Here is a 25,496-nt window from a genome sequence, read left to right as displayed (position 1 = left end):
GGGATGTGTAACTTTATGCAGAGGAACAACTACAAATGGAGCCAATATGACAGAGTCTTTCTTCCACCACATTGGTACTGTAAAAGAGCATGAATGTGGCCCAAGTGACAGAAGAAAAAAGACACAACCACAGAATTACTAAGTGGATCACAGAATGTGTTAAAAGTACAAGCTGTAAATCTAACCACACCCACATAGTAAATTCAGCATCATCTTCAGTTTTACATCAAAGGCTTATTTAAGCCATAATAATCACTGACCATGTTAATATCTCTAGAAAATAAAAGCATACATGCTTTTACTTATTTCATACAAAAATATGATTTGATTAACTTTAGCCATTTATGTAGTCAATGACAAAAGCTGAGATTGGTCTAGCACAGGGGAGGACAAACTTTTTGGCCCGAGGGCCACATCTGGGTATGGAAATTGTATGGCGGGCCATGAATGCTCATGAAATTGGGGGTTGATAATAATCCATCTGTGTATTGACACCAGGGATATGCATAGCACTTCACATATATTTGAAGATATGGTCTGTGTCCCTTACAACCTTAGGCCCTTATCCTCCCAACACTTACACAGATGCTTAACTTTATTACTCTGCGAAGTCACATTGAAAAAAAAGTGGAAATTGAACTACTCACAGTAGTAGAGTTAAGGACATACCCAAGTATTTGCAGAATCAGCAGCTTATATCCCAGTCCTACTAACTCTTATGCATGTGAGCAGTCCATTAGAATTCAATGGGACTACTTAGATGCACAAAGTTACTCACAGGACTCACTGTTTGCAGGATTCAGACCTTAGTATAAATCAGCGGTTTTCAAACTTTTTGAGCTGAGTTCCCTCCCCGCCCCAAGTTACAATTTTTGGTTGGCCCCCCCCACCCCCAATCCAGATAAAAATAGACATAATACTGCCCCCCCCTCGGGTTTTCTGAGTGGGGGAAGGAACGTGCAACCATCTCTGAGAGTGGAGCCAGCGCTGGGTGCAGAGGGTGCTGGGAGCGGAAATCGGCGCAGCTGCCGTGGCTGTTGAGACTGACCCACAGACTAGGTGGCCTACTGAGGTGAGAGGGGAAGCCCCACCTGGTGTCACTGCCGAACATTCCTCTGTTCCCCTCTAGGGGAACACACCTCACAATTTGAAAACCTCCGGTATAAATAGAACAAGTCTCAAATATGCACATTTTATTCCAAGCAACAAGAACTTTACATTGTAGGTTGTGCTTCTATTTTACAATAGGATCCTCAAGCACAAACCCTTACTCCTGAGCAGGGTCCCACTGAAGCAAACAAGACTCTATCCAGAACTACAGGTTGATACTTTCAAATCCCTTTGCAGGAGAGTGACCTAAATATTTAGCAGAAGTTTAAAAAAGCAGCATAGAGCTAAGTATAAAAACATTAAATCCTCCCTCTAGAGGGCAACCCATGTCTTTATCTGAAGTTTATCATAGTATAAAACAGTGGGACTATTTCATAAACAACAACAAAACCAGATAAGAAGGGGCCAAACTCATTTCTGCTACATCATGAAACACTGTTGATTTAAATGGGATTCCACCTGTGCAAAGGAGAGAAGAAAAATTGGAAAAGCGTTTAAAAGGTAGCATGACTATCAAATCCTGTTCAAAACAAAATGGGTCATAAAAATTCATCCAGGTCACTTTTTACTTGTAATATCGCTTATAAAAGTCAATTTATCAGAGTTAATAACTGAATTTCTTTAAAGACAAAGTCCCTGAGTGGATAATGTAGCTCTTTCCTGACACAAACATTTGGGTTCTAAAAATCCATGCATGAAAATGCTGCTTATGAGCCATTGCTAAAAGTAACAACAACAATGTGCATATAATGTCTTCTGCAGTTTCCACGGTATGCATCTGATGAAGTGAGCTGTAGCTCACGAAAGTTCATGCTCAAATAAATTGGTTAGTCTCTAAGGTGCCACAAGTACTCCTTTTCTTTTTGCGAATACAGACTAACACAGCTGTTACTCTGAAACTACAATGAACAGATATTAAATTATTTGTTTTACAGTAGTGGCCCCAGCCAAGACTGGTGCTCCATTGCGCTAAGCACTGAACTAATGTGTAGTAAGCCACAGACTCTGCCCTAAAAAGCTTACAGTATAAACAGAGAGGACAGACAAGGGGGGAGGGGGGAAAGAGAGAGGAAAGAGAAGTAATTTTGTTAGACTTTAAAAGACTGATTTAGTGCTCTAAGATAAAAATTGGCTTTATATGATTACTTGAAATAGGATGTCCAAACTACTGATGGGAATTTTCTTTTTAAGTTAGAGAAAAACACTTTTCTTGAAGGGATAGCAGTTGTAATAGGCCTGAAAACAAAACAAAACCACCAAAAAAACCAGATTTTATTTTTGTTTTATAATATAACTCTGTTTTATAACTAACAACAACAAAGGCTGTGGAAGACAGATGCTTTCACAACTGAGTGCGTGAAACGGACCTGCCTCAATTCACATCCACTGGGAGAAAAACCTCACTTTTTAAGGACTGAAAGGACACTGTCAATTTAAATTTGGCTAAGTTTAGGCCCCAGTCCTGAAACTGACAGTGTGTGCATGCCTACTCTTGCACACAGCCAATTGCAAGATTGAGGCCTTACATTTTGTGAAAATAATAGAAATGTTTCCAAAATTTTGTTTAGAGGTTGCAGTGAAAGCATCTGTTTTTAAGCAAATAAATATTCCCCAAAATTCTCTCTCTTTATTTTTCATTGTTAAAACTGAAGAGAAGTGCAAAAAAGTAGACAAAACAGTTATAAATCCACCGGATTTCAAATTCTCACTTTTACTGATCTAAAATGCTCTTATACAGGCGCTGAAACAGGGCCTGGGCCAATCCACCCGGTGGCCGGCACAGCTGGGACTGGGGCTGGGGCCAGGGCTGCCCAGGGGTTAAGGCGGGTTAACTGGTAAAACTAATGCTTACCAGTTAACATTTTACATCCCTACTGTTCTCTTTATAACAAGCCTTTACAATATTTAAACACTGTTATCTGATCCCCCTTCAGTCTTCTTTTCTCAAGACTAAACATGCCCACTTCTTTTCAGCAGAACTATTGCTTAGTCAATTATTCCCTATTTGTAGGTGCACATGATTTTTAGTACTACTTTCTAATGTAGTACTTTGCACTTGTCTTTATTGAATTTCATCTTGTTGATTTCAGCCCAAGTCTTTAATTTGTCAAGGTCACCCTGAATTGTAATCCTATCCTCCAGAGTACTTGCAAGCCCCCTCAGCTTGGTTCATCCACAATTTTATAAGCATACTCTCCACTCCATTATCCAATTCATAAACATATAATAGTATCAGACCCAAGACAGACATCTGAAGGGCCCGAGCAGATACATCCTCCCAATTTGACAGTGAACCATTGATGATTACTCTAGGAGAATGGTTTTTCAACCATTATGCATTTGTAGCATGGGTTGACAACATACAATTTTTAAGTTGACAGTGCAGCTTAAGTATTTCTCCAGTCTCTTTTTCATGAGGAAAGTTTACTTGCATGTTTTTTTAATGAGAACTAGACACTGAGCATCTAAACTCAGTATATGTATTGCACGTACCTAATGAATAAGCATTAATTACTCTGGAGAGATAGGAAGCAGCATACAAATTGTGTTATGGGGCACACACAAAAGGCCAATAAGACACATAGTGGGCCACCTGCACAAACACTTAGTGTGTTTGCACATTCTCAGCTTTGATAATCAGGCCCTTCAAAATCTCAGTGCACATTTTAACTCGATAAAATCTCCCCTTGTTCAACTCACCCCAGCCCATAAAAGAGAAAGGCACCTCAGATTCAGAATGACAGTGTTAGACAACAGGCAGATTAAAACCATCCAGCACACTCTTCTTCTGAAGGTGCTTAGAGTGGTAGGAGGTAGAATTTTTTTTTTTATTTTAATGTTTCAGTTAAAGACAACAAGTAAAATCCTTCATATCCCCCAACCCCTCTTCCCCCCAGCTCCCACTAAGATAACATAAATAGTTTCTTAAATGTGAACTACCCAGAATGCTTGTGAACGGGGAAACCTCCACTTCACTGCAACCTGGGGTCACCCTCCCAGTGCCTGAGGCCGTGGGCAATTCAGTCCATGGGCAGCCTCCCCTCACTCCACTCTAGCGACACGGGACGGCTCGTTCCCGGGGGCGGCCTCCCCTCAGCCTCCCCAGGGACACGGGGCGGCTCGTTCCCGGGGGCGGCCTCCCCTCAGCCCCCCTCCCCCCCAGGGACACGGGGCGGCTCGTTCCCGGGGGCGGCCTCCCCTCAGCCCCCCTCCCCCCCAGGGACACGGGGCGGTTCGTTCTCGGGGGCGGCCTCCCCCCCCAGGGACACGGGGCGGCTCGTTCCCGGGGGCGGCCTCCCCTCCCAGGGACACGGGGCGGCTCGTTCCCGGGGGCGGCCTCCCCTCCCAGGGACACGGGGCGGCTCGTTCCCGGGGGCGGCCTCCCCTCCCAGGGACACGGGGCGGCTCGTTCCCGGGGGCGGCCTCCCCTCCCAGGGACACGGGGCGGCTCGTTCCCGGGGGCGGCCTCCCCTCCCAGGGACACGGGGCGGCTCGTTCCCGGGGGCGGCCTCCCCTCCCAGGGACACGGGGCGGCTCGTTCCCGGGGGCGGCCTCCCCTCAGCCCCCCCAGGGACACGGGGCGGCTCGTTCCCGGGGGCGGCCTCCCCTCAGCCCCCCCCAGGGACACGGGGCGGCTCGTTCCCGGGGGCGGCCTCCCCCCCCAGGGACACGGGGCGGCTCGTTCCCGGGGGCAGCCTGACCCTGCAGCTCCTCCTATGGAGAAGACCCCTCCTGAGGCTGGCGAGGCTGGGCCCCACGTGCCCTACCTATGCGGGGAACCCACGTCAGTTAGCTGAAGGGAAGAAACTCCCCAGGCCCTTTCCCAGAAACACTCCAAGGCAGCCGGCGGCGGGCCCGCCCGCAAAGCGAGCCGGCTGGAAACAGGGGCTGCTCTGCTAACAGCCCCAGCGCGCGGCCGGCCGCGTGTAAATCCCCCACAGGCCACCCCAGCGCTGTGGTCAAGCGTCCGCCACGACAGGCGACTCCACGTCTGGTCTGGGGAAGCGCGCCCGGCCGCCCTGCTTGCCCAGATAGCGAATGGTTCCGGCCCGGGTGCGCGTTTCCGACCGGGCAGGGTTGAGCAACGCGCCGAGCCGGCGCTGGTCTGGGTGCCCGGTGCTGACGGTGGCGGAGGCGCTGAGAAGGGGAGCCGGCCTCGCTCGGGTAAGGGGACAGGGGGCCTAGCCGCGCTCGGGCGGCGGCGGCGGCGGCGGCTCCGGGGTGGCGGTGGCGGTGGCGGTGGGGATGGCCATGGCCTTTGGGCGGGAGGGCTCTCGTGTGGGTTCACCCCCTGTGGGCGCTCGGGATGTTCATTCATCTCCATCGCCCTTTTGGGGCCTGGGAGAGTCACGCCTCGGAGCGGAGGCCCGACACTTCCTTTGGTGCGGTCCCCGGCCGGGGAGACATCAGCCTCCCTGGCCGCTGCAGCCACGGGGCGGGGGGTGAGTGGCTGCGCAGGGCGCTGCCATCAGCCGTCGGAGCTGGCCAGCGTTGGCACAGGCTGTCTGGACACGCTGTGGAGCAGTGGTTCTCAGCCTTTCCAGGCTGTTGTACCCCTCTGCGGAGTTGGATTTGGCTTGCGTACCCCCAAGTTTCATCTCCTTTAAAAACGTACCAAATCAGACCCAAACATACAAAATGTCATAGCACTCTATTGCTGAAAAATCGCTTCCTGTCTCATTTTGTCCATAGGAAAGTTTAGTTTGTACTGACTTCAGTAGTGCTTTTTTATGTAGCCTGTTGTAAAACTAGGCAAATATCTAGATGAGCTGATGTACCCCCTGGAAGACCTCTATCTATCCCCTGTTGAGAAGGAGGGCTCATAAGCTGTCACCAGCTTTGTAGAGACAGGGTGCATGTGTGGAGGGTGAGCTGATAGCTTGTGTTGGCCAAATTTTTGATGGTGAGACCAGCTTTCGAGATTACTCAGAGCTCTTCTTCAGGTATCTGTGTAAGCTGGAAAGGTTGTCTCTCTCACCAACAGGAGTTGGTCCAATAAAAGAGATTACCTTATCTCTCTGATATCCTGCGGCTAACACAGCTGCAACAGCTCTGCATACGCAGCTGTACAATGCAGGCATATTCTGAAAATATCTGCTCAATGTGCAGTGGCAGTCAAAAACACTAACATTAGGAAAGGGATAGTTAATACAAAATCTGATAATGTGTCTATATAAATCCATTGTACATCCAAAAAAGATATACTAGCATTGGAAAAGGTGCAACAAATATTACTGGGGGTATGAAACAGCTTCTATGAGAATAGAGATTAAAAAGACTTGCAATGTTCAGCTTAGAAAAGAATTGATTAAGGGAGGACATAATAGAGGTTTATAAAATCACGAATGGTGTGGAGAAAGTGAATAGGGAAGTGTCATTTAACTTTCAGCATAACACAAGAACTAGGGCTCACCCAATGAAATTAATAGGGAGCACGTTTAAAACAAACAAAAGGAAGTACTTCTTCACATCATTCAGAGTCAATCTGTGAAACTCGTAACTCATTGCCAGGGATGAAGGCCAAAAATGTAACTGGGTTCAAAAAAGAATTAGATAAGTTCATGGAGGATAGGACCATCAATGACTATTAACAAAGATGGTCAGGGGAGAAACCCCATGCTCCAGGTATCCATAAATTTCCAACTGCCAGAAGCTGGAACTGGATGACAGGGGATGGCTCACTTGAAATTGCCCTGTTTTGCTAATTCTCTCTGAGCCATCTGGCACTGGTCACTGTCACAGACAGGATACTGAGCTAAATGGACCATTAATCTGACCCCTTATGGCTGTTCTTGTGTTCTGTTCATCAGAGTACAGATAGCAACTGAAGAGGATCTGTCAAACAAAAGAGTCACATTCAGTTACATCACATGAAGACACACAACTAAATATTGACAAATTTTATAAGTATTTGTATACAAATGCAAGAAGTTTGAATACTAAGATGGGTGAACTAGAGTGTCTGGTATTAAATAAGGATGTTGATATAATAGGCATCACAGAAACTTGGTGGAACAATGATAATCAATGGGACGCTTAATATCAGGGTACAAAATATATAGGAATGACAGAGTCAGTTGCGCTGGTGGAGAAGTGGCACTATATGTGAAAAAAAAAGCATAGAGTCCAATATAATAAAAACTTAAATGAATCAAACAATACCATAGCATCTCTATGGCTAGAAATTCCATGCTTTTGAATAATAAGAGTACAGCAGCAGGAATATACTACCAACAACCTGACCAGGATGGTGATGATGATTGAGAGAGATTAGAGGGGCTACAAAAACAGAAAACCCAATAATAATGAGGGACTTCAACTATCCCCATATTGAGTTGATATAGTCACTTCAAGATGGGTTGCAGAGAGAAAATTTCTGGACACTATTCATGACTGCTTCCTGGAGCAGCTAGTCCTGGAACCCACAAGGGGTGAGGTAATTCTTGACTTAGTCCTAAGTAGTGCACAGATTCTGATCCAAGAGGTGAATATAGCTGACCCACTCAGCAATAGTGACCATAAAGTAATTGAATTTTACATCCTTGTAGGGGGGGATATTCCAAAGAAACCAACCACAGTAGCATTTAACATCAAAAAGGAGAACTACACAAAATGGGGAAGCTAGTTAAATGGAAATTAAAAGGAACAGTCACAAGAGTGAAATCCCTGCAAGCTGCATGGACACTTTTTAAAAACATGATAGTAGAAGCTGCAAATGATATGTAAATTCCAAATTAAAAAAACAATAAGAGGACCGAAAAAACTCCACATTAGCTAAACAGAGTTTTGAAAAAAGGTGGTTAAAGAGAAAAAGGCATATTTTAAAAATTGGAAGTCAAATCCTACTAAGGAAAATAGAAAGGAACATAAAGTCAAGTCAAATGTAAAAGTATAATTAGGAAGGCCAAAAAAGAATTAGAAGAGCAACTAGTAAAAGACTCAAAAACTAAAAGCAAGCATTTTTTTCAAGGATATCAGAAGCAGGAAGCCTGCCAAAGAATAAGTGGGGAAACTGGATGATTGAGGTGCTAAAGGAGCACTCCAGGAAGACAAGGCCATTGCAGAGTAGTTAAATGAATTATTTTCTTTGGTCTTCAATGTATATGAGATGAGAGAGATTCCCACACCTGAGCTGTTCATCTTAGGTGACAAATCTGAGAAACTGTCCCAGATTTGAGGTGTCAGTAAAAGAGGTTTTGGAACAGATTGGTCCTGCTGACTTATTACTGTTTAATTTATCAGATGTTCTGAAGGAAATCAAACATGAAATCACAGAACTCCTAACTGTGGTATATAACCTGTCACTTAAGTCAGCCTAAAGAAAAGTTTCAGAGTAACAGCCGTGTTAGTCTGTATTCGCAAAAAGAAAAGGAGTACTTGTGGCACCTTAGAGACTAACCAATTTATTTGAGCATAAGTTTTCGTGAGCTACAGCTCACTTCATCGGATGCATACTGAGGGGAAAAAAAAAAGGAGTACTTGTGGCATCTTAGAGACTTACAAATTTTTTTGAGCATAAGCTTTTGTGAGCTACAGCTCACTTAATCGGATGCATACAGTGGAAAATACAGTAGGGGGATTTTATGTACACTGAAAACATGAAACAATGGGTGTTGCCATACACACTGTAAGGAGAGTGATCAGATAAGGTGAGCTATTACCAGCAGGAGAAAAAAAAAAAAACCTTTTGTAGTGATAATCAAGGTGAGCCATTTCCAGCAGTTGACAAGAACGTGTGAGGAACAGTGTGGGGGAATAAACATAGGGAAATAGTTTTACTTTGTGTAAGCCTCTGTACCAGATGACTGGTGGAGAGCTAATGTGGACAAGGGTGATCTAGTAGATATAGAAAAGGAGTACTTGTGGCACCTTAGAGACTAACCAATTTATTTGAGCATAAGCTTTCGTGAGCTACAGCTTATGCTCAAATAAATTTTATGCTCAAATAAATTGGTTAGTCTCTAAGGTGCCACAAGTACTCCTTTTCTTTTTGCTAGTAGATATAGTGTACTTGGACTTTCAGAAAGCCTTTCACAAGGTCCCCCACCAAAGGCTCTTAAGCAAAGTAGGCAGTCATAGGGTAAGAGGGAAGGTCCTCTCATGGATCAGTAACTGGTTAAAAGATGGGAAACAAAGGGTAGGTATAAATGATCAGTTTTCACAGTGGAGAGAGGTGAATAGTTGAGTCCCCCAAGGATATGTACTGCGACCAGTGCTGTTGGACCGTGACTGTAAAAATAGTTATAGCACCCGTTACTCTCTGGCTGCATCTGAGATCAAAAGTTACACTTGAAAAAGGTTCTAATTTATTACTACCATATTCTATTTTCTCTTTTCATTTCATCTTGGAAGCTTTGTCATTGCTCAACGTTTCATAGAAAAAGTTAATACAAATGAGCTTATGGAAAATTAAGACAATTGCATTTTGCAATTATGATTCAAAGGAAAATGAGCCTCATCTTCTAAAGTGTTGGCTTATCAGCTTGCTAAAGCCTTTGTATAATAATGGTTATTGTTTTTCTCTGACTCATCAGGCATTGTCCACTGTCAGAAGCAAAGGCTAAATGTCTTGGGTAGTCTGTTTTCAAACTCCAATGCATATTATTTTCCTGAAAACATTCCTGGTTATGGGTATCAGGATGTTTTGAATGTTCTTAGTCACAAAACAAATTCCTATCCTACACTCTGTTTTGCGACTATTTATATTCTTAACCCTGAAAAGGATTCAAAAGAATGTGTCAGGTCAAAATATGAGATAAATCCTGTTCTTTCTTATGAATAATTCAACATAATAGTTCTCCTCAACTTCAGAGCTCAGTGAAGAATGCTGTCCATCTTTGTGGTGGTGGTGTCCTGAATCTCCATTTCATCAACACAGCTGGATGCCACACTCCACTTCATCCTGAGCTCAGGCAACTAGATTTTAGCTTTGGAGAGTTACTTTTTGCAACCTGCAGTTCTCACTGCCTGCGTCTTTCACTGCACTGACTGCATTACCTTTGCTTCCTCCAAAAATTCAACCTTCTTTATGCAATTCTGCTCAGCTGAATAGCATAACACTACTTTAGTCCTCTTTCAAGAGTCATCCGATTTTACTTTTCTCAGACAGGGAGTGGTCTTCTCTAGTGTACTACTGAAGCCCATTAGCTTCAGGCTGTATCATTTCAACCTTTCAGGATGGAGATGTGCTGCAAATAGGGAGGCAAATAGAATAATTAAATTAGCTCAAACTCCGCATCCATGTTAACGGTTCATACAAAAAGCTGGTGTTTAACTTCATACATTGTAAAATTTGAAGCCAGATAATATAACCATGGTATCCCCACATAAGGATGCTGTATAAAAAAAACTATATAAAAACCTTTTTGGATTTGTGGTTTAATAATGTCATTTCCTTATCCAGCCAAACATTTTTTACCTACAAAGAAACAAGGAAAATACTAGACTCCAAAATAGAATATGAAAATAAGTTATGTAGGAGTTTGTAAAAGAATTTCCCTTTATGGAAGAAACACTGTTAAATGTTAAATAAGTCGTAACATAATTGAATGAAATAAGGCTAAATGGCCTGTTATTTAAATAACATCTTATTACAGGGTTACTGAACTAATCAATCAAAACTAGTGACCATTCAAACTGCATGTACCCTTAATCAGGACAGTTTTATTTAAAATAAGAATTTGATATAGTAGTGCGCTGATAAGATGATAACATTAGCTGTAGTTGGTGCTCAGCTGTTCCATAACCTGGAAACATTGCAGTTGGTTAAGGAACAGAACCTTGATGGTTAGCTACATTTTAGTTAACCATGGCAATCCCTCTTTATGTTTCCCAAGCAGGCAAAAGGCTCATAGTATGGTGACAGTCTAAATGTATATTTTGTAACCAAGTTGTGATCAGACTGCTTTGCAGGAAGAAGACTATATAGTGTTGAACAGCTAGTGTGAGTACTGAGGCTTTGTTTTTGGAACTCTGGAACAGTGAAATCAAGTGGGTGATTTTTTGTAACTTTCTTTTAGGATTAATTAAAGTTAGGTCTTGTAAATCCATTTCTAATTATGCATCCTATACAGAATTCCGTCAATAAGCTTTTTAGGAATCTGTTTTTTAAGATAGGTTTCAGAGTAGCAGCCGTGTTAGTCTGTATTTGCAAAAAGAAAAGGAGTACTAGTGGCACCTTAGAGACTAACCAATTTATTTGAGCATAAGCTTTCGTGAGCTACAGCTCACTTCATCGGATGCATTCAGTGGAAAATACTAACCAATTTATTTGAGCATAAGCTTTCGTGAGCTACAGCTCACTTCATCGGATGCATTCAGTGGAATGCATCCGATGAAGTGAGCTGTAGCTCACGAAAGCTTATGCTCAAATAAATTGGTTATTCTCTAAGGTGCCACTAGTACTCCTTTTCTTTTTGTTTTTTTAAGAGTTCTTGAATAGTTGGATGCATGTTAAGATCAATCTTCAAAGCAGATTTGCCCCTCAGTAGCATTAGGGATAATCTTCTAGTCCCTGATCCTGCAAATTGTTCTATGCAGATAGACCTCTATGTCCACGCGTCCCTTTGAAGTGAGTGAGGTGCCAAATGGGCTTCTGGGTCTTAGTCTGGTAAGGGATACTTAAGGTGTGAGGTGCATCTTTCAAACTGACCACTGATGGTAGCTATACTGTTACAAGGCTAATTTAGTCTTCCATTTGTTGTGTATCCATCACATATGAATGAAGTGCATTTCAAAACGAGCACTCTCTGCTAGAAATCCCTCTCTGTGTCTTGCGCTCATGCTGTGTTCATCACAGATGTATGATAGGTCTTCTTTGGGACAATCACAGCTCACCCAATAAGGTTGCTTTCTCTGAATTATGACATCCCCTCTTTTTCCAATGCACTAATCTTTTTTCTTTGTCAATATTGAGAACTCACTGTAAATGTAAACATGGTTTTTTTAATCTTCTATTTTTCTCTATCAAGTTACAAGATTAAATAAATCCTTGATTGATGCCTGAACATTGATTATACTAGTGTGCTTGCATTTTTACACATAACCACCATTACTATTTTAAAAGCTATTTGCATTCTATTTGCTGGGAATGGGCAACAGGGGATGGATCACTTGATGATTACATGTTCTGTTCATTCCCTCTGGGGCACCTGGCATTGGCCACTGTCAGAAGACAGGATACTGGGCTAGACGGACCTTTAGCCTGACGCAGTACGGCCATTCTTATGACCTTAACCTATTTTTTGCTTGAGGATCTGCTTATTATATTCCTTCCTGAATATTAACAATTCTTTCAGGATCACATAGGAAAAGCTCTATCCCCACAACCCAACCATGTTTTCATTATAATTGGGCTAATGGATAACAGGTTGCCACATTTCTTAGTCATAAATGCAAACCCTTTATTAGAATAAACAATCCTGCAGCACCTGTAAAAAGGTTACTCTAATTAAATTGTCTTTAAAGACTAAAACCTAAAAGATGGAAGAAATTCCAGTAGTAGAAGGTGACATCAGAACGTGGGGACTGGAACATGGGTCTGCAGAGCCTGGGGTATTTGATATTCCCAGAGTGCCACATGAGAGGCACAGCCAGGGAGCACTGTGGAGAGCAGATACCACAGGAAGTACCGTTCAAGAGACCCAGAGTGACAGTACCCCATGGCCCTCTGATTGGCTGTGTGCCCCTACTTAACCTCAGGGATTAGCCCAGTAAGTTGTCTGGGCAACCACACAGACTTTGGCCTGCTGCAATACCAGACTTCACCTCGTCTCCTGATCTCCAGTCTCCGACTCCAGCCTGACTCTGACCCTGATTCCTGCCTCTCAATTCTAATCTGGTGCTACCTCTGAAGCTATTCTGGGAGATTTTTTTCGCCCAACATAACATAATGTCATTTTCTTAAAATATCCTATTAAAATCTCTTGGATTGCTTTCAATAGTCACCAGGAGATCAGTGCTGATTCTGGGAGACTCCAGGCCAATCCTAGAGGGTTGGCAACCATACCTGGTGGGCAGACCTCAGCCCAGCTGTGACCACAAGGCCAGACCACCTACAGCTCAGGTGGTCCTTTAGACAGAGAATATATAACCAAGTGGGAGTTAAGAATTTAATGTATAACCAGCACAATGTGAACGTCTGTTTTTGCAAATTGTTAAAGCACCTTCCTTGTACCTTTGTGGACTACGGCTAAATAAAGGGAAACATAAATATTAAAAGGGACAAAGAACAGATTTAGGAGAAAAAGAAAACTAAAACCTTACCTGATATATGATGAACTCATGATGTATTTTGTTGATTTTTTTTTAATTATTTTTGTTGTTGTTGCAAGATTGGGTGTGTTGATGGGAGAATTATAACGTACATTGAAACATAAAATGAGCCAGCATAGTTTAGTTAGTGCACATACATATATTTAGAGGAATAGTATTATGAATCAACCTTTGATTTTTTTTCCTTCAGAGCAGTGCCCATCTTCTAGTACAAACATCTAAACACCTGCTATGAAACTATTTCATTGTCTTTGGTTTCTGAAAAACAGTGCTGAAAAAACGGACTCTCCAAACTTATTACTTGCTATGGGTCAAACTAAATAATATTATTTCAGGTGGGTAGAATAAGAATTTGAACAGAAGTCTTTAAAATTGTTTTAATTACAATAAAATAAAACATGTGACCTGGTTATCTCTTTACAGTTCTCCTTCTCCAGTCTGTTGCTGCAGCTATTTTGAATCTGCTGGATAAAATACTCTATATTGTGAAATGGCAGACTTTCAGAACTGTGACTCTTGCTCTTCAAGTCCACTCGAGCTGTTTGAAAGAGTGACTGCACAAGGAGAAAAAGTCAGATCACTGAAAGCAGGGAAAGCATCAACGGTAATTTTATTTCATTTGTTGAACTCTTTCCATTTTGCAGCTTAGTTCTCTTTTAACACATTGAACAGTTTTGTGGCCTGAGATGCTGTTTTATATTCCAGTAGCAAAAGAATCTTTTCTTTTAAAAATGTTTTGTTGTCCAAAATACAAACTTTGGAATTATTAATATTACCTCACTCAAAATGACCAAAGTTGTTTTTCCTGGAGCAGGAACTGGGAGTCACTAAACTTAAGGTCTAATTCTGCCACTGACTTGCTACGTTGCTTTGCTTAAGTCAATTAGTCTTGTTGCATTTCGGTTTTCTTATCTTTAAAATGTAGATAGTAATACTGACCTTTCTAAACTATTTTGAGATCTTTGGATGCGAAGCACTATATAAAAGTATTATCATACCTGTTAGAAATGTGGTTTTCAGTGTATGTGCACTGAGGGCCAATTCCTAGTCTTGTGGAAGTCATTTGGCAATTTTCTGTTAACTTAAGTGGGATCAGCATTTGCCTCTAAATACCTGATCCTGTCATCAGTCTGTGTGCAAATAGAATTAATTTCAGTAGGTGAGCTACATGGGGACTGGCTACAGGTTTTGGCTCTTAAGATTTGTTTTTCAAGTGAAACTTCGATAAGAAATCTTATCACATGGGACTGTGTGCATGTATGAGCTGTTACAATAACATTAAATTATATAGAACATAAAATAACTATGTGAGGAGTAAAGAAGGTGTTACAGTTATCAAGTCTTACCTGCAAACTCAAAATGTTAAATATAACTACTACAGGAGTATTTCTAGAGTAACTAATAATTTTATAGCACCTTCTATCTAAGCATATTTACAAACTTTATACTTAAATGAATTAAGCCTCACCATTTCCTTGTGAGGCAGGTAAATATCTTTGTCCCTGTTTTACAAATGGAAAAGTGAGGCATAGGGCATGCCTTGAGTGATTTGCCCAAGTTTATACAGTAAATTCTTATGATTTGTGTACAGGGAGTGTTAAGAAACTGTCCCACCTGCCATTTCCTATTCTTTTATCTTGGACATTGATCCTGCTTAACTTGAAGCACATGAGTAGGCCCCTTGAAGTCAATGCATGTGTGTAAGTGGTTGGAGGAGGAAGGCTGTACTAACACACTTTGTCTGAAGCACATTCCATCTTCAAATTGTTTTCACTTTGCTCAGGATGAAATTGATGCAGCAGTGAAGCTGTTATTGTCATTAAAAGTGACCTATAAAACAGCAACAGGACAAGATTACAAGGCTGGTTCTCCTCCAGTAGATTTCTCACCAGTAAGCAATAATGGTCCAACTACTACACAGGATGAGGATTTTGTAGACCCTTGGACGGTGCAGACATCCAATGCGAAAGGCGTAGACTACGACAAACTTATAGGTATTCTACTCTCTCATTTTAAAAAGCACCGTTAGTAAAATGTAACATCTGTAAGATGAGTCTGACTATTCTAATGATTGTAAAAATAGCAAATGTTTTACTATATTTTCTCATTTTGAAATAGAGCCTATGTTGCCAGGATGTTTCACTTGTGTCACTTTGATATTAATGTCACTTACAAGAACCTATTAATGTAAAATATAACAGGGAGAGGTGGTAGGGACCAGTTTCCATTATATTGTGTCTTTACACGCTAGTGTCTTTCTGAAGCATTCGTCTTTTGGCCTGAAAACATTCAAGGGTTGGTCTCCACTTTATGAATTTCTTTTTTTAAAATTTGAGCAAAAGTCCTTCCATTCTCCCCCCCCCCTTTAAACTTATCTTTCCCATTCATATATTTAATTTCTTTAACACAAGTGCTGTGGTACATGTTATTTTCCTATGAGAACTATGTAATTAGAAAGTGTTTTGAAGAGGTTGCACTGTTTTGTAATAACTTTCAGAACATATGGAGTGTGCTGTGGCCATGCCTGAGTGTCTTCCCTGCCCTCAGTTGACCCCCAACTTGATTCCTGGGACTTGGACAGAGAGGGGCCCATGTAACACTGTTACAGTGGCTCTGAAACGAGGTCATCATGCTGTTGCACTGTCAGAGAGTATATGAGCCATGGCCAGGTTAAGTACTGTTGGAATTGAAGGAATGCAGCCCGTATAAAGAATGTGCATCTAATTGAAAGCATTTTACTTTTTATTTTTATAATTTGTAAGATAAGAGTAATTGAAAGAGGCTAGAGAAAAAATATTTCTTTACTTTGTGTGTAGTCAATTTAGTTTCCCTGTTTATGTGGGTCTGTCACATAGAAACATGAGAGAGAAAAACATTTTAAATAGGAAAATGGGGTTGTGGAAAAACAAAATCATCTGGGGGCACCCACGGGTACATGCAATACCTGAAAAGGCTTTTAACTTGCTTTTTGAAACTGGTGTGATGGTGTCCATTTAACATTTTGCATCTCCTTACTTTTTTAACTGTGCAACCTTAACATTGCATTAACCCAGCATTTGTGTGTTGCTTTACAAGTCTGCCCATCCTCCTATGTATTGATTTTTACTAGCTGCAACCTACAGAGGAAATAAACTCTAAGGATGGGAAGATGCAGAGGAGAGAGAATATATTTCTAAATTGGGAGGGGAGAGGTATAAAGAGAGAGATGTGAGGTGGAAAAGAGAAAAAGGAAAGGAATAATAGAATCTAGAGATTGAAAGACCTTTTATATCATCTGGTCTGTCTCTAGGTGGTGGTTTTATATTATTTAGCACTTTGCCTGGTCAAGGAGAGGAAATAGAGAAGTGGGGAGGGTAAGAGATCTCTACTGTCATAATCCCTTGATTTATGAGTATCAGTTGCCTGATATAACAATGACTGGCATTGAATATATTGTAAATGAGGAGTGATATTAAAGAATAATGGGGCTTAGTATTAGAACAATGTAATTAGCTTGTGTTGCTTCAGCTGCTTATTGTGTACATGCACACTCATTGATTTTTGGCCTGTCGTACTGTAATTGTAGATTGGGAGGGAGCAGTTTCCTTTAAGTTTCTTGGAAACAGTGTGGGCTTTTCTTCATGAGAATACTGAGCGCTCCATGAAAAGGTGGTAGTTTGTATTAACATATTAATACATATTAACTTTCTGCTACTCCTTTCTATACAAATCGTAATGTCCAGGATTCTAATAACAAGCAGTTTCCCTCTTCAGGGTAGAGTGAATTTCTGGTGCTATTTCAAAAGTCTATTGTGACGGGTTGTACCCCCCTTCCGGGGTGCCACCTGGTGTGCTAGAGTCCCACTGACCCCGCCTGGCCCACCAGCCTCGGTCCCCCCCACTCTGTGCTGCTTTGTCAGGCTCTCAAACCTCCTTCCAGCACACACACAGGTAGGGACACGCCCAGCTGTAGAATCATACAGTCTGCGATCAGGTCTCTGTGGGAGGACTCAACTAGGGGATTGCCCAGCACTCTTGTGCCCATACCCTCTGGAGTGAAAATTATATTGTCTTGCACTGTATAGAGATCTATATAGCATAAGCTCATGAAAATCGCCCCCTCCCTCAATGTGGAGGAAGATACACACAGCTCTTTGCCCCCGCCCCATTATGAATTGCACAAATGGGGTTTTAGAAAACAAAATAAGTTTATTAACTACAAAGGATTAATTTGAAGTGATTATAAGGGGTAGCAAACAGGACAAAAGCAGATTACTGAGCAAAATAAACAAACATGCAACCTAAGCTTAATTCACTAAAGAAACTGGTTACAAATAGTAATTTCTCACTCTAAATGTTCTTTTGGGTAGGTTGCAGAGTTTCTACAGCTTAGAGTTCCAGGTATTTCTCTTCACAGGCTAGACCTCTGTCTCAGACTGGTTCCAGTCCTTTCTCCCCAGATCAGTCTTTAGGTGTTTATAGCAGTTATCCTGGGTGGGGATTCAATGAAGAACCAGTGACCTTGATTAACTCACTCTCCAGCCTTAAATAGAATCTTTTGTTTCCCTTCTTGATCCCCATCCCCCTTCTTCAGTGGAAAAGTACCAGCAGTGTCCAAGATGGTATTTCATACCAGGTGACATCATCACATGACCTTGCTGTATTAAAGCAACCATGAGACAAGGTTTATTTGAAACATCCACAGGAAGGAACTCCAGGAAGATGGAAGATTAGCATCTTCAAAGACCTTTATGGCCCATTCAGGCTGATTACATACTGTCTGGTGGGCGTTCCCCAAGTACACACACAGTTGTAATTGTTACATAGTCAGGAACAGAAATGATACATGCATACAAATTGGATAATTACATTCAGTAAATTATAACCTTTCCAATGATAACTCACATGACCCATCTTGCATAAAACCTATCTTCGTTATGCCATATTCATATCATAACAATATTTCTAAGAAGAATATGGGGGCATACGGTCACATCTATATTCTTCAGCACTATCGGAGATAGCCACCAGTCCCATCATAGAAATGTAGGGCTGCAAGGGACCTGGAGTGGTAATCTTGTCCTTCCCCCGCACTCTGAAGCAGCATCAAGTAAAAACTTTAGAGTGACCATCCCTGACAGATGTTTGTCCAACATGTTGTTCAAAACCTCCACTGACAGGGATTCCACAACTTCTTTCCTTGAAGCCTATTCCAGTGCTTAACTATCCTTAAGAGTTAGACATTTTTTTCGATATCTAACCTAGATCTTCCTTGCTACAGATAAAGTCAAGTGTGGAGAACAATTGGGCTCTGTTCTCTTTATAATAGCCCTTAATATATGTGAAGACTTTTATCAGGTCGCCCTTTAGTTGTCTTTTCTCAGGAGTAAACGTATTTTTTTTTAATCTTTCCTCATAGGGCAGGTTTTCTATGTCTTTGATCATTTTTGTTGCTCTCCTCTGGACTCTCTCCAGTTTATCCACATGCTTGATAAATTGTGGTACCCAAAACTGGACATACTACTCATGTTTACTTTAGACAGAAGAAACAAAAGTGCCAGAAATAAGGTATAATTCAGTGGAATAACCTTTTTCTCACATAGTTGTCTTGAATATGCACAGACTTGCATAGCCAAACTGTAGAAACTACATGCAGTTTTCAAAGGCACTTACTAGGAAGGAATGAAGATTTTCTTCACTGAAGCACCTTGCAGGAAAGCTTCTGTAGGATTTGTAATTTAAGGAGGATGAGAAGATGCTATATATTAATCTATGAATACTGATATGTAATAATGTCATGAATGCTGTAAGTAATCTGGTTAGTGAGGTAAAGTTACTGTATAAACATGGCAGGTGTATGAATGCATTGATCTAACTTAATAAGGGCACTGTGGGAAGAGACAGGAAAGCCACACACTAGATCTTGATAAACAGCCTCAAGCACATACTTGCAAGAAAATGGGGCATGCTGTTAGCTTCAAGAAACCTGTATGCTGTCCCCAATAAATTGTTTTGGCTAAAACAAGGTGCCTGGAGATCAAAAGAACAATAAACAGCTAAAAGCCCTCTCAGGGAGCTAAAGGGCAGTCAGTTATCAGAAACTGTCTAGGGAGACAGGTTGGCACAGAGAGAGACTGCAGAGGGAGTCAGAAGAAGTTGGGCCTTTCTAGAGCCAGGGAATGGTAAACTTTAGGGAACACCTAATATGTTTACAGTCTTATCTGACTGTTTTTAAGATCTGTTTCCTTTGAAATGCTTTTGTTCTAAATAAATACCTGGCTTAAAGGAGGCTGCTTGGTCACTGTATTAACCGCTGTCATTGCTCCCAGAGGGAACAGAATTGTGGGCACTGAGGATAAGTCAGGCCTGCTGAGGTCATCATGGTTAGTACCAGGGACTGCAACCCAGGGCCTAGTCTGAAAGTAGGAGAATCACACAATTCCACTTGGAGCCAGGTGGTGGCTGGAGGTCTGAGACCTAGGAGAGGGTGCACTTGATGTGACCAGGAGAGGTGAGAGGTGCATTCGCCTGCTAACAGTGACAAGAACAAGCAAATGTTTGTATGCTTTACAAGCACATCAGTTAACCACTGTCCAGATTCTTTTTGATCGATGCTTCTGGTTTTATATTTCTTTGCCATTTTGTCTAAGCAATATGTTCTGTTTAAATCCATGAGTGGGTTTCAGCTAGCAGTGTGTATAATTTGTTGTGCATTTGTTCTTTCAGTTCGATTTGGAAGCAGTAAAATTGATAAAGAGCTAATCAATCGGATAGAGAGAGTTACTGGGAAAACACCTCACCACTTTCTGCGCAGAGGCATATTTTTTTCTCACAGGTGGGTGAGGTTTTCTTTTTGTTCCTCTGGTAATACTCAGAGACAAGTAAACACAGAAACATATGGATCAGGATCTATGCAGTTTCCATTAATCTCAGCTGGAGCATCCTGTGTCCAACAGAGACCCGTATTCTACTCTCATTTACACCAATAAATACCCAGAATAAAGTGCTTGAAATTAATGAAGTTATTCGTAGTTTACAATATCACCACTGGGAGCAAAACCTGGCCCAAAAAATGGTAGGGGAAGTTTGGGGGAAAAATGCATGGGGAACCGTTGCTGTTTTATCCTCTTACTCATTCAGCCTCGTATTATGAGAAAGGGCACTTTCTGTGTATGGACTTGTGATTGAATAAATGAATAACATGGAAGATATCAAGTGGAAATACAGTTAAGCGTATGAGTACTCTTTCGTCTCACTGATTTAACAAAGGACAGTTTCTTCTGAAATGTGAAGTCTAGGGAGAAATCCTAGAAGTTCTGAAGGGTCATACTTCCTCTTGAAGTTAGGTACTAAAAAGTTAAAAGCTTTCTAAAAAGTAAATTGCATTTTTATTTTAGCATGATTCATGGCCATGATAGGAGTTGATTTTTAAATTATCTACCTATACAAAAACTGTTTGCATCCATTTTAGTCATTAAGGAAAATGTGAGCCAGAATGTGCTTTTTTTTTTTTTTAAATTAGACCATGTTAAGTAATCAAGGAAGTGCGGGAGTTTCAAAAGCTTGCCAGTTCAAAAAGCTTGCCAGTATCAAAGGGTCTGATTCAGCGGTTCCCCATGCACTGACTTCTCTTTGACTTCACTGAGCATTCCACATATGTAGCAACAACAGAACTGGGTTCAGGAGGAGCATTATAAACTATCTGGAGAAATAAATCTGCTTGGGCTCCAACATAACTTTCTTTCAAAGCTTTGTATGGTTGTTAGAAATGAGAGGGGTGGGGAAGGGGCTGGGTTTTTGTTGTGTTGTGGTGTTTTTGTTTGTTGGTAGAAGGAAAGAGTTATCATTCCAAGAGTGAACATTTTCAAGTGTTGAACATAGTTTAATTTCCAAACCTGGCCGTATGCTTAGGCCCCAGTTCTGTATTGGGATCTGCTGGCATAGACCTCCATGCTCATGCAGAGTCCCTGTTGACTTCAATGAGACTCAACACAGACACATGAGTCTACATCATTTGATCCCAATAGACATGTGGGGCCTTAATTTATTATCATACAGTCCATATACAGGACCTACATTTTTCTATTAAATAATTCTGTTTTGCTTTTTTGTAAACTGAATCTTTTAAATGTGCTCAGCTAATAAACCTTCTCTTTTTAAAATAACTTCAGCTTCCACTTTTCTATTCAAAATTTTTGCTGTAGCTTGCCAGCTGTTCCTTTTTAGAGCTACTTTATTTACCTACATTGGTTGTCTTTGGTTAAATTCTATCAGTCATACCATGTTTCCTCTGTTTTATTTTCTAGAGATATGAACCAAATTCTCGATGCGTATGAAAATAAGAAGTCCTTTTACCTTTATACAGGTAGAGGCCCCTCCTCAGAGGCAATGCATGTTGGTCATCTTATCCCATTTATTTTCACAAAGTAAGTAGCTTCTGCCTCTAGGTTGCTAGTTTATTATTATTATTTTCATCTGAAATATTGAACAGTATTTAAAGCTATAAAAACTGTACATCATACCCACTATCTATGTTATATCAGCTGCATATAAAATTAAATGCAAAAATCTTCTTAATGAAACTCTTGCAGTGGCCTGGTTAAAGCAAGTCTATTGCTGTCCCTACACCACTGTTACCTCTCTCACATGGCGCACACACATTATTCTCCATTCTTCTTTTTCTTGTTAAATAGGTATCAAAGAGGCAAAAAGTACAGTATGGTCCCTAACATAGCAACAGAAACCTTGAGCCCGATTCTCCACTGCCCTGGGTAACCATCTACATCTGTGGCACATGCATGTAAAACACTAATCCTGAGGCGAGTGACTGGAGAACTCCGATTTGGTAGAATTTTCCATCCATTTTAGATAACCATATGTACAAAGCAGTGGAGAATCAAGCCCCTTAACTTTTATACTGCCTGAACTCATTTAAATATTTTGGCTGTGCAACCCATTTGCTTTAAGTTGTTCTACAAAATAAAATATTTTTATTTCTATTAGATGGCTGCAAGAAGTATTTAATGTTCCCTTGGTTATACAGTTGACTGATGATGAGAAATTCTTGTGGAAAGAGCTGACCGTTCAGAAAGCTTATGAATATGCTATAGAAAATGCAAAGGACATCATAGCCTGTGGTTTTGACATCAATAAAACCTTTATCTTTTCTGATCTTGACTACTTGGGGTAAGGTTATAAGAGTCTGTAAAACCTCATGATCAAAAGTTTTCAGATAATCTCTGTGATCTTGCAACAGCTAGCAATATAAACAAGTTGACTAATGTCTCTAGATCTGAAACCTTCCAGGCAATTTTTGCACTACTTCACACAGTACCGTATTGTCCATGTTTATATATCTTTGCAATGTATGAACATGTGGGTGGGTGGGTGTGTATTTATAACAATATAAAATATACATAATATTTTATATATTAAATATGAGTATGTAATAAAGAGAATATTATAAAAATAACTGAGTACATAGGTCTCCTGGTAACGTCAAGACTGAAGCTTCATTTCTTTAGGATGCTATCAAAACCTCAGATGTCTTTATAGTCTCATGTCCTAGTTTTTTTTGGGCTGTATTCTTTTTCTGTTAGGGATAAACAAGTTACTTTCATGTTGATCTATGACTATAATAGAACTTAAATGAGTAATTTTACAGCAGTGCAGCTGCATTGGCATGCCTGTGTCACTATAAGCTCGCTAGTGTAGACATGGCCTAACTCTCCCTCCCTGTGCTTGTGCAAAATATGGGCGCTCTTTCTAGAATTATTTGTAAATACAGCACAAACTTGAATTTCTTACACAAACTTATACACAATGAAGTGTGCAATTTTCAAGTGAAACCTGAGGTTTTATGTCTTAATGAGACCTGAAAATCAAGCCAACTTTGAATAAAATTAATTCAGATATATAGATCTTCTTCCACAAGAGAAGAAGAATCTACGCTTGGATGCTTAGGGAAGAAGTGTCAGTTAGGTGTTCAGGTACCATGGTGATGATGACTAACATTTAAAAACTATGATAGTCCAGGGAGGGCTTGGTGACTTTGAGGACCGTGTTGGAGGTTTTCACTAGCCTTACCTCCTACTGCTTCCCTGGAGGAAAAAGAGTTTCTTTTTTGTTGGTTTGGTTTTTTTTTCTTGTAGCAAAAAGAACTTCCAAGCCTGTCCTCCTGCAGAAGGGTCTCTCTGGGTATCTTGCTGCAGTGCTTCATGGGAGTTGTAGTTCAGGTGCCTCAAGCTCCTTTTCCCTATTGGCCAGCCTGACTTGGGGTCTCTCCCATGATACACCACAGTCTTCCTCTTGGAGAGGGAGGAGATGCATCATGGAAGTCCCTGGCCAAGGTGCATCATAGGAGCTTTAGTCTGCCAGGAATCCCAGCCCATGGAGGAGAACAGGTACAGGATGTGACTGAACCTCAATTCCCATGAGGCCCCTCACTAGTATTTCCAAATCAAAATATTTTGATTTTTCAGACATTTGGGTTTTGGTTTTGGTTTTTACAAAAAATTGAAATTTTCTATTTCAAACGCTTCGTTTTGTTAAAAACCCAATTTTCTATTGAAAACCAGTTTTGGCAGAACAGTTTTGACCAGCCCTACTGACCAAGTGTAAAAAAATATAAACTTCCAAAATTATTTAATCTTGTTTTTTAAAAAACTGTGTTCTAAATTTATTAATAAATACCAGGAAGCAGTGCTTTTAAGGTGGTATGACAATATACCCATGTTGTATAGATGTTATTACAGAAATGTAGTCTCCCCTCTTTAACACTAAATTCTCTCCCTTTTGACTCCCTCCCCCCTTTTTTACAGGAGAAGTTCAGGATTCTACAAGAATGTTGTAAAGATTCAGAAGCATGTTACATTTAACCAAGTGAAGGGAATCTTTGGCTTTACAGACAGTGATTGCATTGGTAAGAGCATGAATATGAGTTACTGGAAAGGACTGCTGTTTGCACTTTGTGTGATACCAAAGGCACCTTGACTGTGTAAACAGACTAGCACCTGCTGCTCATTGGAAAAACTGACAGGAGAAGCACAAATATTAATATTTTGAAACTGCTCACGTAGGACATAGTCCTGGAGTCTTTACACAGGCAGAACACCGTTAGCTACCACTGTAAGTTTTCCCAGTGTAAGAGCTGTTGTTTATGGCCATGATGGCAATGAATTATGAAATACAGGAGTTGTTGACCTGCATGCAATGTCCACAGTGTAAAGAGTAATTCTTTGTGTAATTTACTGCTACAACTAATACCTAATAATAACACTTCTATTGCACTTTCTACCTTAAATGCATTTTCCAAGTCTTACTTTTTTGGGTTTATTTGTTTTTTTAGGATAAATTATAGGTATACTATCTATATTTTTCAGATGGGAAAATAGAGTCCTAAAGGCCTAATTTTCAGAGGTGCTGAGCAGCCACAGCGTCTGTTGACACAGTTGTAGATGCTTAACTCCCCTCACAATAAGCTTCAAAATGGCTTGGGGCTCAAATATGAGATTAGAACTCAGGAGTTCCTGGCTCCCAGCCCTGTTCTTGAACTACTAGGTCAGGTCTCTCTTATAGCTTCTCAGAATATGTTGTTACATTCTGGGATATGATTCCCACATACTGGCTGGGCTCTGGATAGAAAAAAAACATGTTTGTTATAAACAGCCACTGTTGTTTATGCTCTGTGGGGACACTGAGCACTCTTAACCAGTTTGGGAAAATCCGCCATAGCCCTTCTTCAATTTGGAGAGGGAGTTGGGCCATGAATCTCTGTCATGGGGGACGGGCAAGGAGGTCATACACCCCATCTCCTGTGCCCCTTCTGTAGAGGGCAAAAGGAAGAGTCTGAAGCATGAGATTTGATGATAGTTACTGTCTTAATGTAGAATGAGCATATTGATGGCAGTACAGAGCTTTCTGTTCTCCCCATGGCCTGTGAAAGAAGGGAATGAACAGGGGGATTCACAGATTCCAAGGCCAGAAGGGTCCAGGCTAACGCCCCACCCTCACACAGGCTGCAGAATTGCTCACAGAAGGTGGTTTAAAACATATCTTTTAGAAAGACCGCTATTCTCATCTTGCTGAACTGAATAATGCACTTTTCTATGTGGTGATACACTAAATACATCTCT

General features: G+C 41.0%; 2 protein-coding genes across 6 annotated transcripts in view; one reads left to right on the top strand and one right to left on the bottom strand.

Annotated features, from left to right (window-relative positions):
• Positions 1-5,231, bottom strand: part of WDR25 (WD repeat domain 25) — a 115,902-nt gene extending 110,671 nt beyond the window's left edge. Inside the window, exons 1-2 of one of the 4 annotated variants that reach the window (XM_073349648.1) lie at positions 4,878-5,231; positions 3,811-3,907 (exon numbers count right to left, since the gene is read on the bottom strand). In XM_073349648.1, coding sequence (XP_073205749.1) covers positions 3,811-3,820 — 10 coding nt within the window. In that variant the 5' untranslated portion in view covers positions 3,821-3,907; positions 4,878-5,231. Of the gene's footprint in view, positions 1-3,810; positions 3,987-4,877 lie in introns of those variants that run through there. The other 3 variants (XM_073349649.1, XM_073349650.1, XM_073349647.1) reach the window with 3 other exon arrangements.
• Positions 4,726-25,496, top strand: part of WARS1 (tryptophanyl-tRNA synthetase 1) — a 31,018-nt gene continuing 10,247 nt past the window's right edge. The window contains exons 1-8 of one of the 2 annotated variants that reach the window (XM_073349656.1): positions 4,726-5,274; positions 13,574-13,718; positions 13,807-13,987; positions 15,167-15,377; positions 20,089-20,197; positions 21,669-21,788; positions 22,366-22,548; positions 24,183-24,283. In XM_073349656.1, coding sequence (XP_073205757.1) covers positions 13,874-13,987; positions 15,167-15,377; positions 20,089-20,197; positions 21,669-21,788; positions 22,366-22,548; positions 24,183-24,283 — 838 coding nt within the window. In that variant the 5' untranslated portion in view covers positions 4,726-5,274; positions 13,574-13,718; positions 13,807-13,873. The remainder of the gene's footprint in view (positions 5,275-13,573; positions 13,719-13,806; positions 13,988-15,166; positions 15,378-20,088; positions 20,198-21,668; positions 21,789-22,365; positions 22,549-24,182; positions 24,284-25,496) is intronic. The other variant, XM_073349655.1, reaches the window with a different exon arrangement.

The sequence above is a fragment of the Lepidochelys kempii genome, chromosome 6 (genome assembly GCF_965140265.1).
Source record: "Lepidochelys kempii isolate rLepKem1 chromosome 6, rLepKem1.hap2, whole genome shotgun sequence".
NCBI classification, from domain to species: Eukaryota; Metazoa; Chordata; order Testudines; family Cheloniidae; genus Lepidochelys; species Lepidochelys kempii.
Note: the sequence above shows the minus strand (reverse complement) of the source record. Positions and strands in the feature narration are given on the sequence as shown.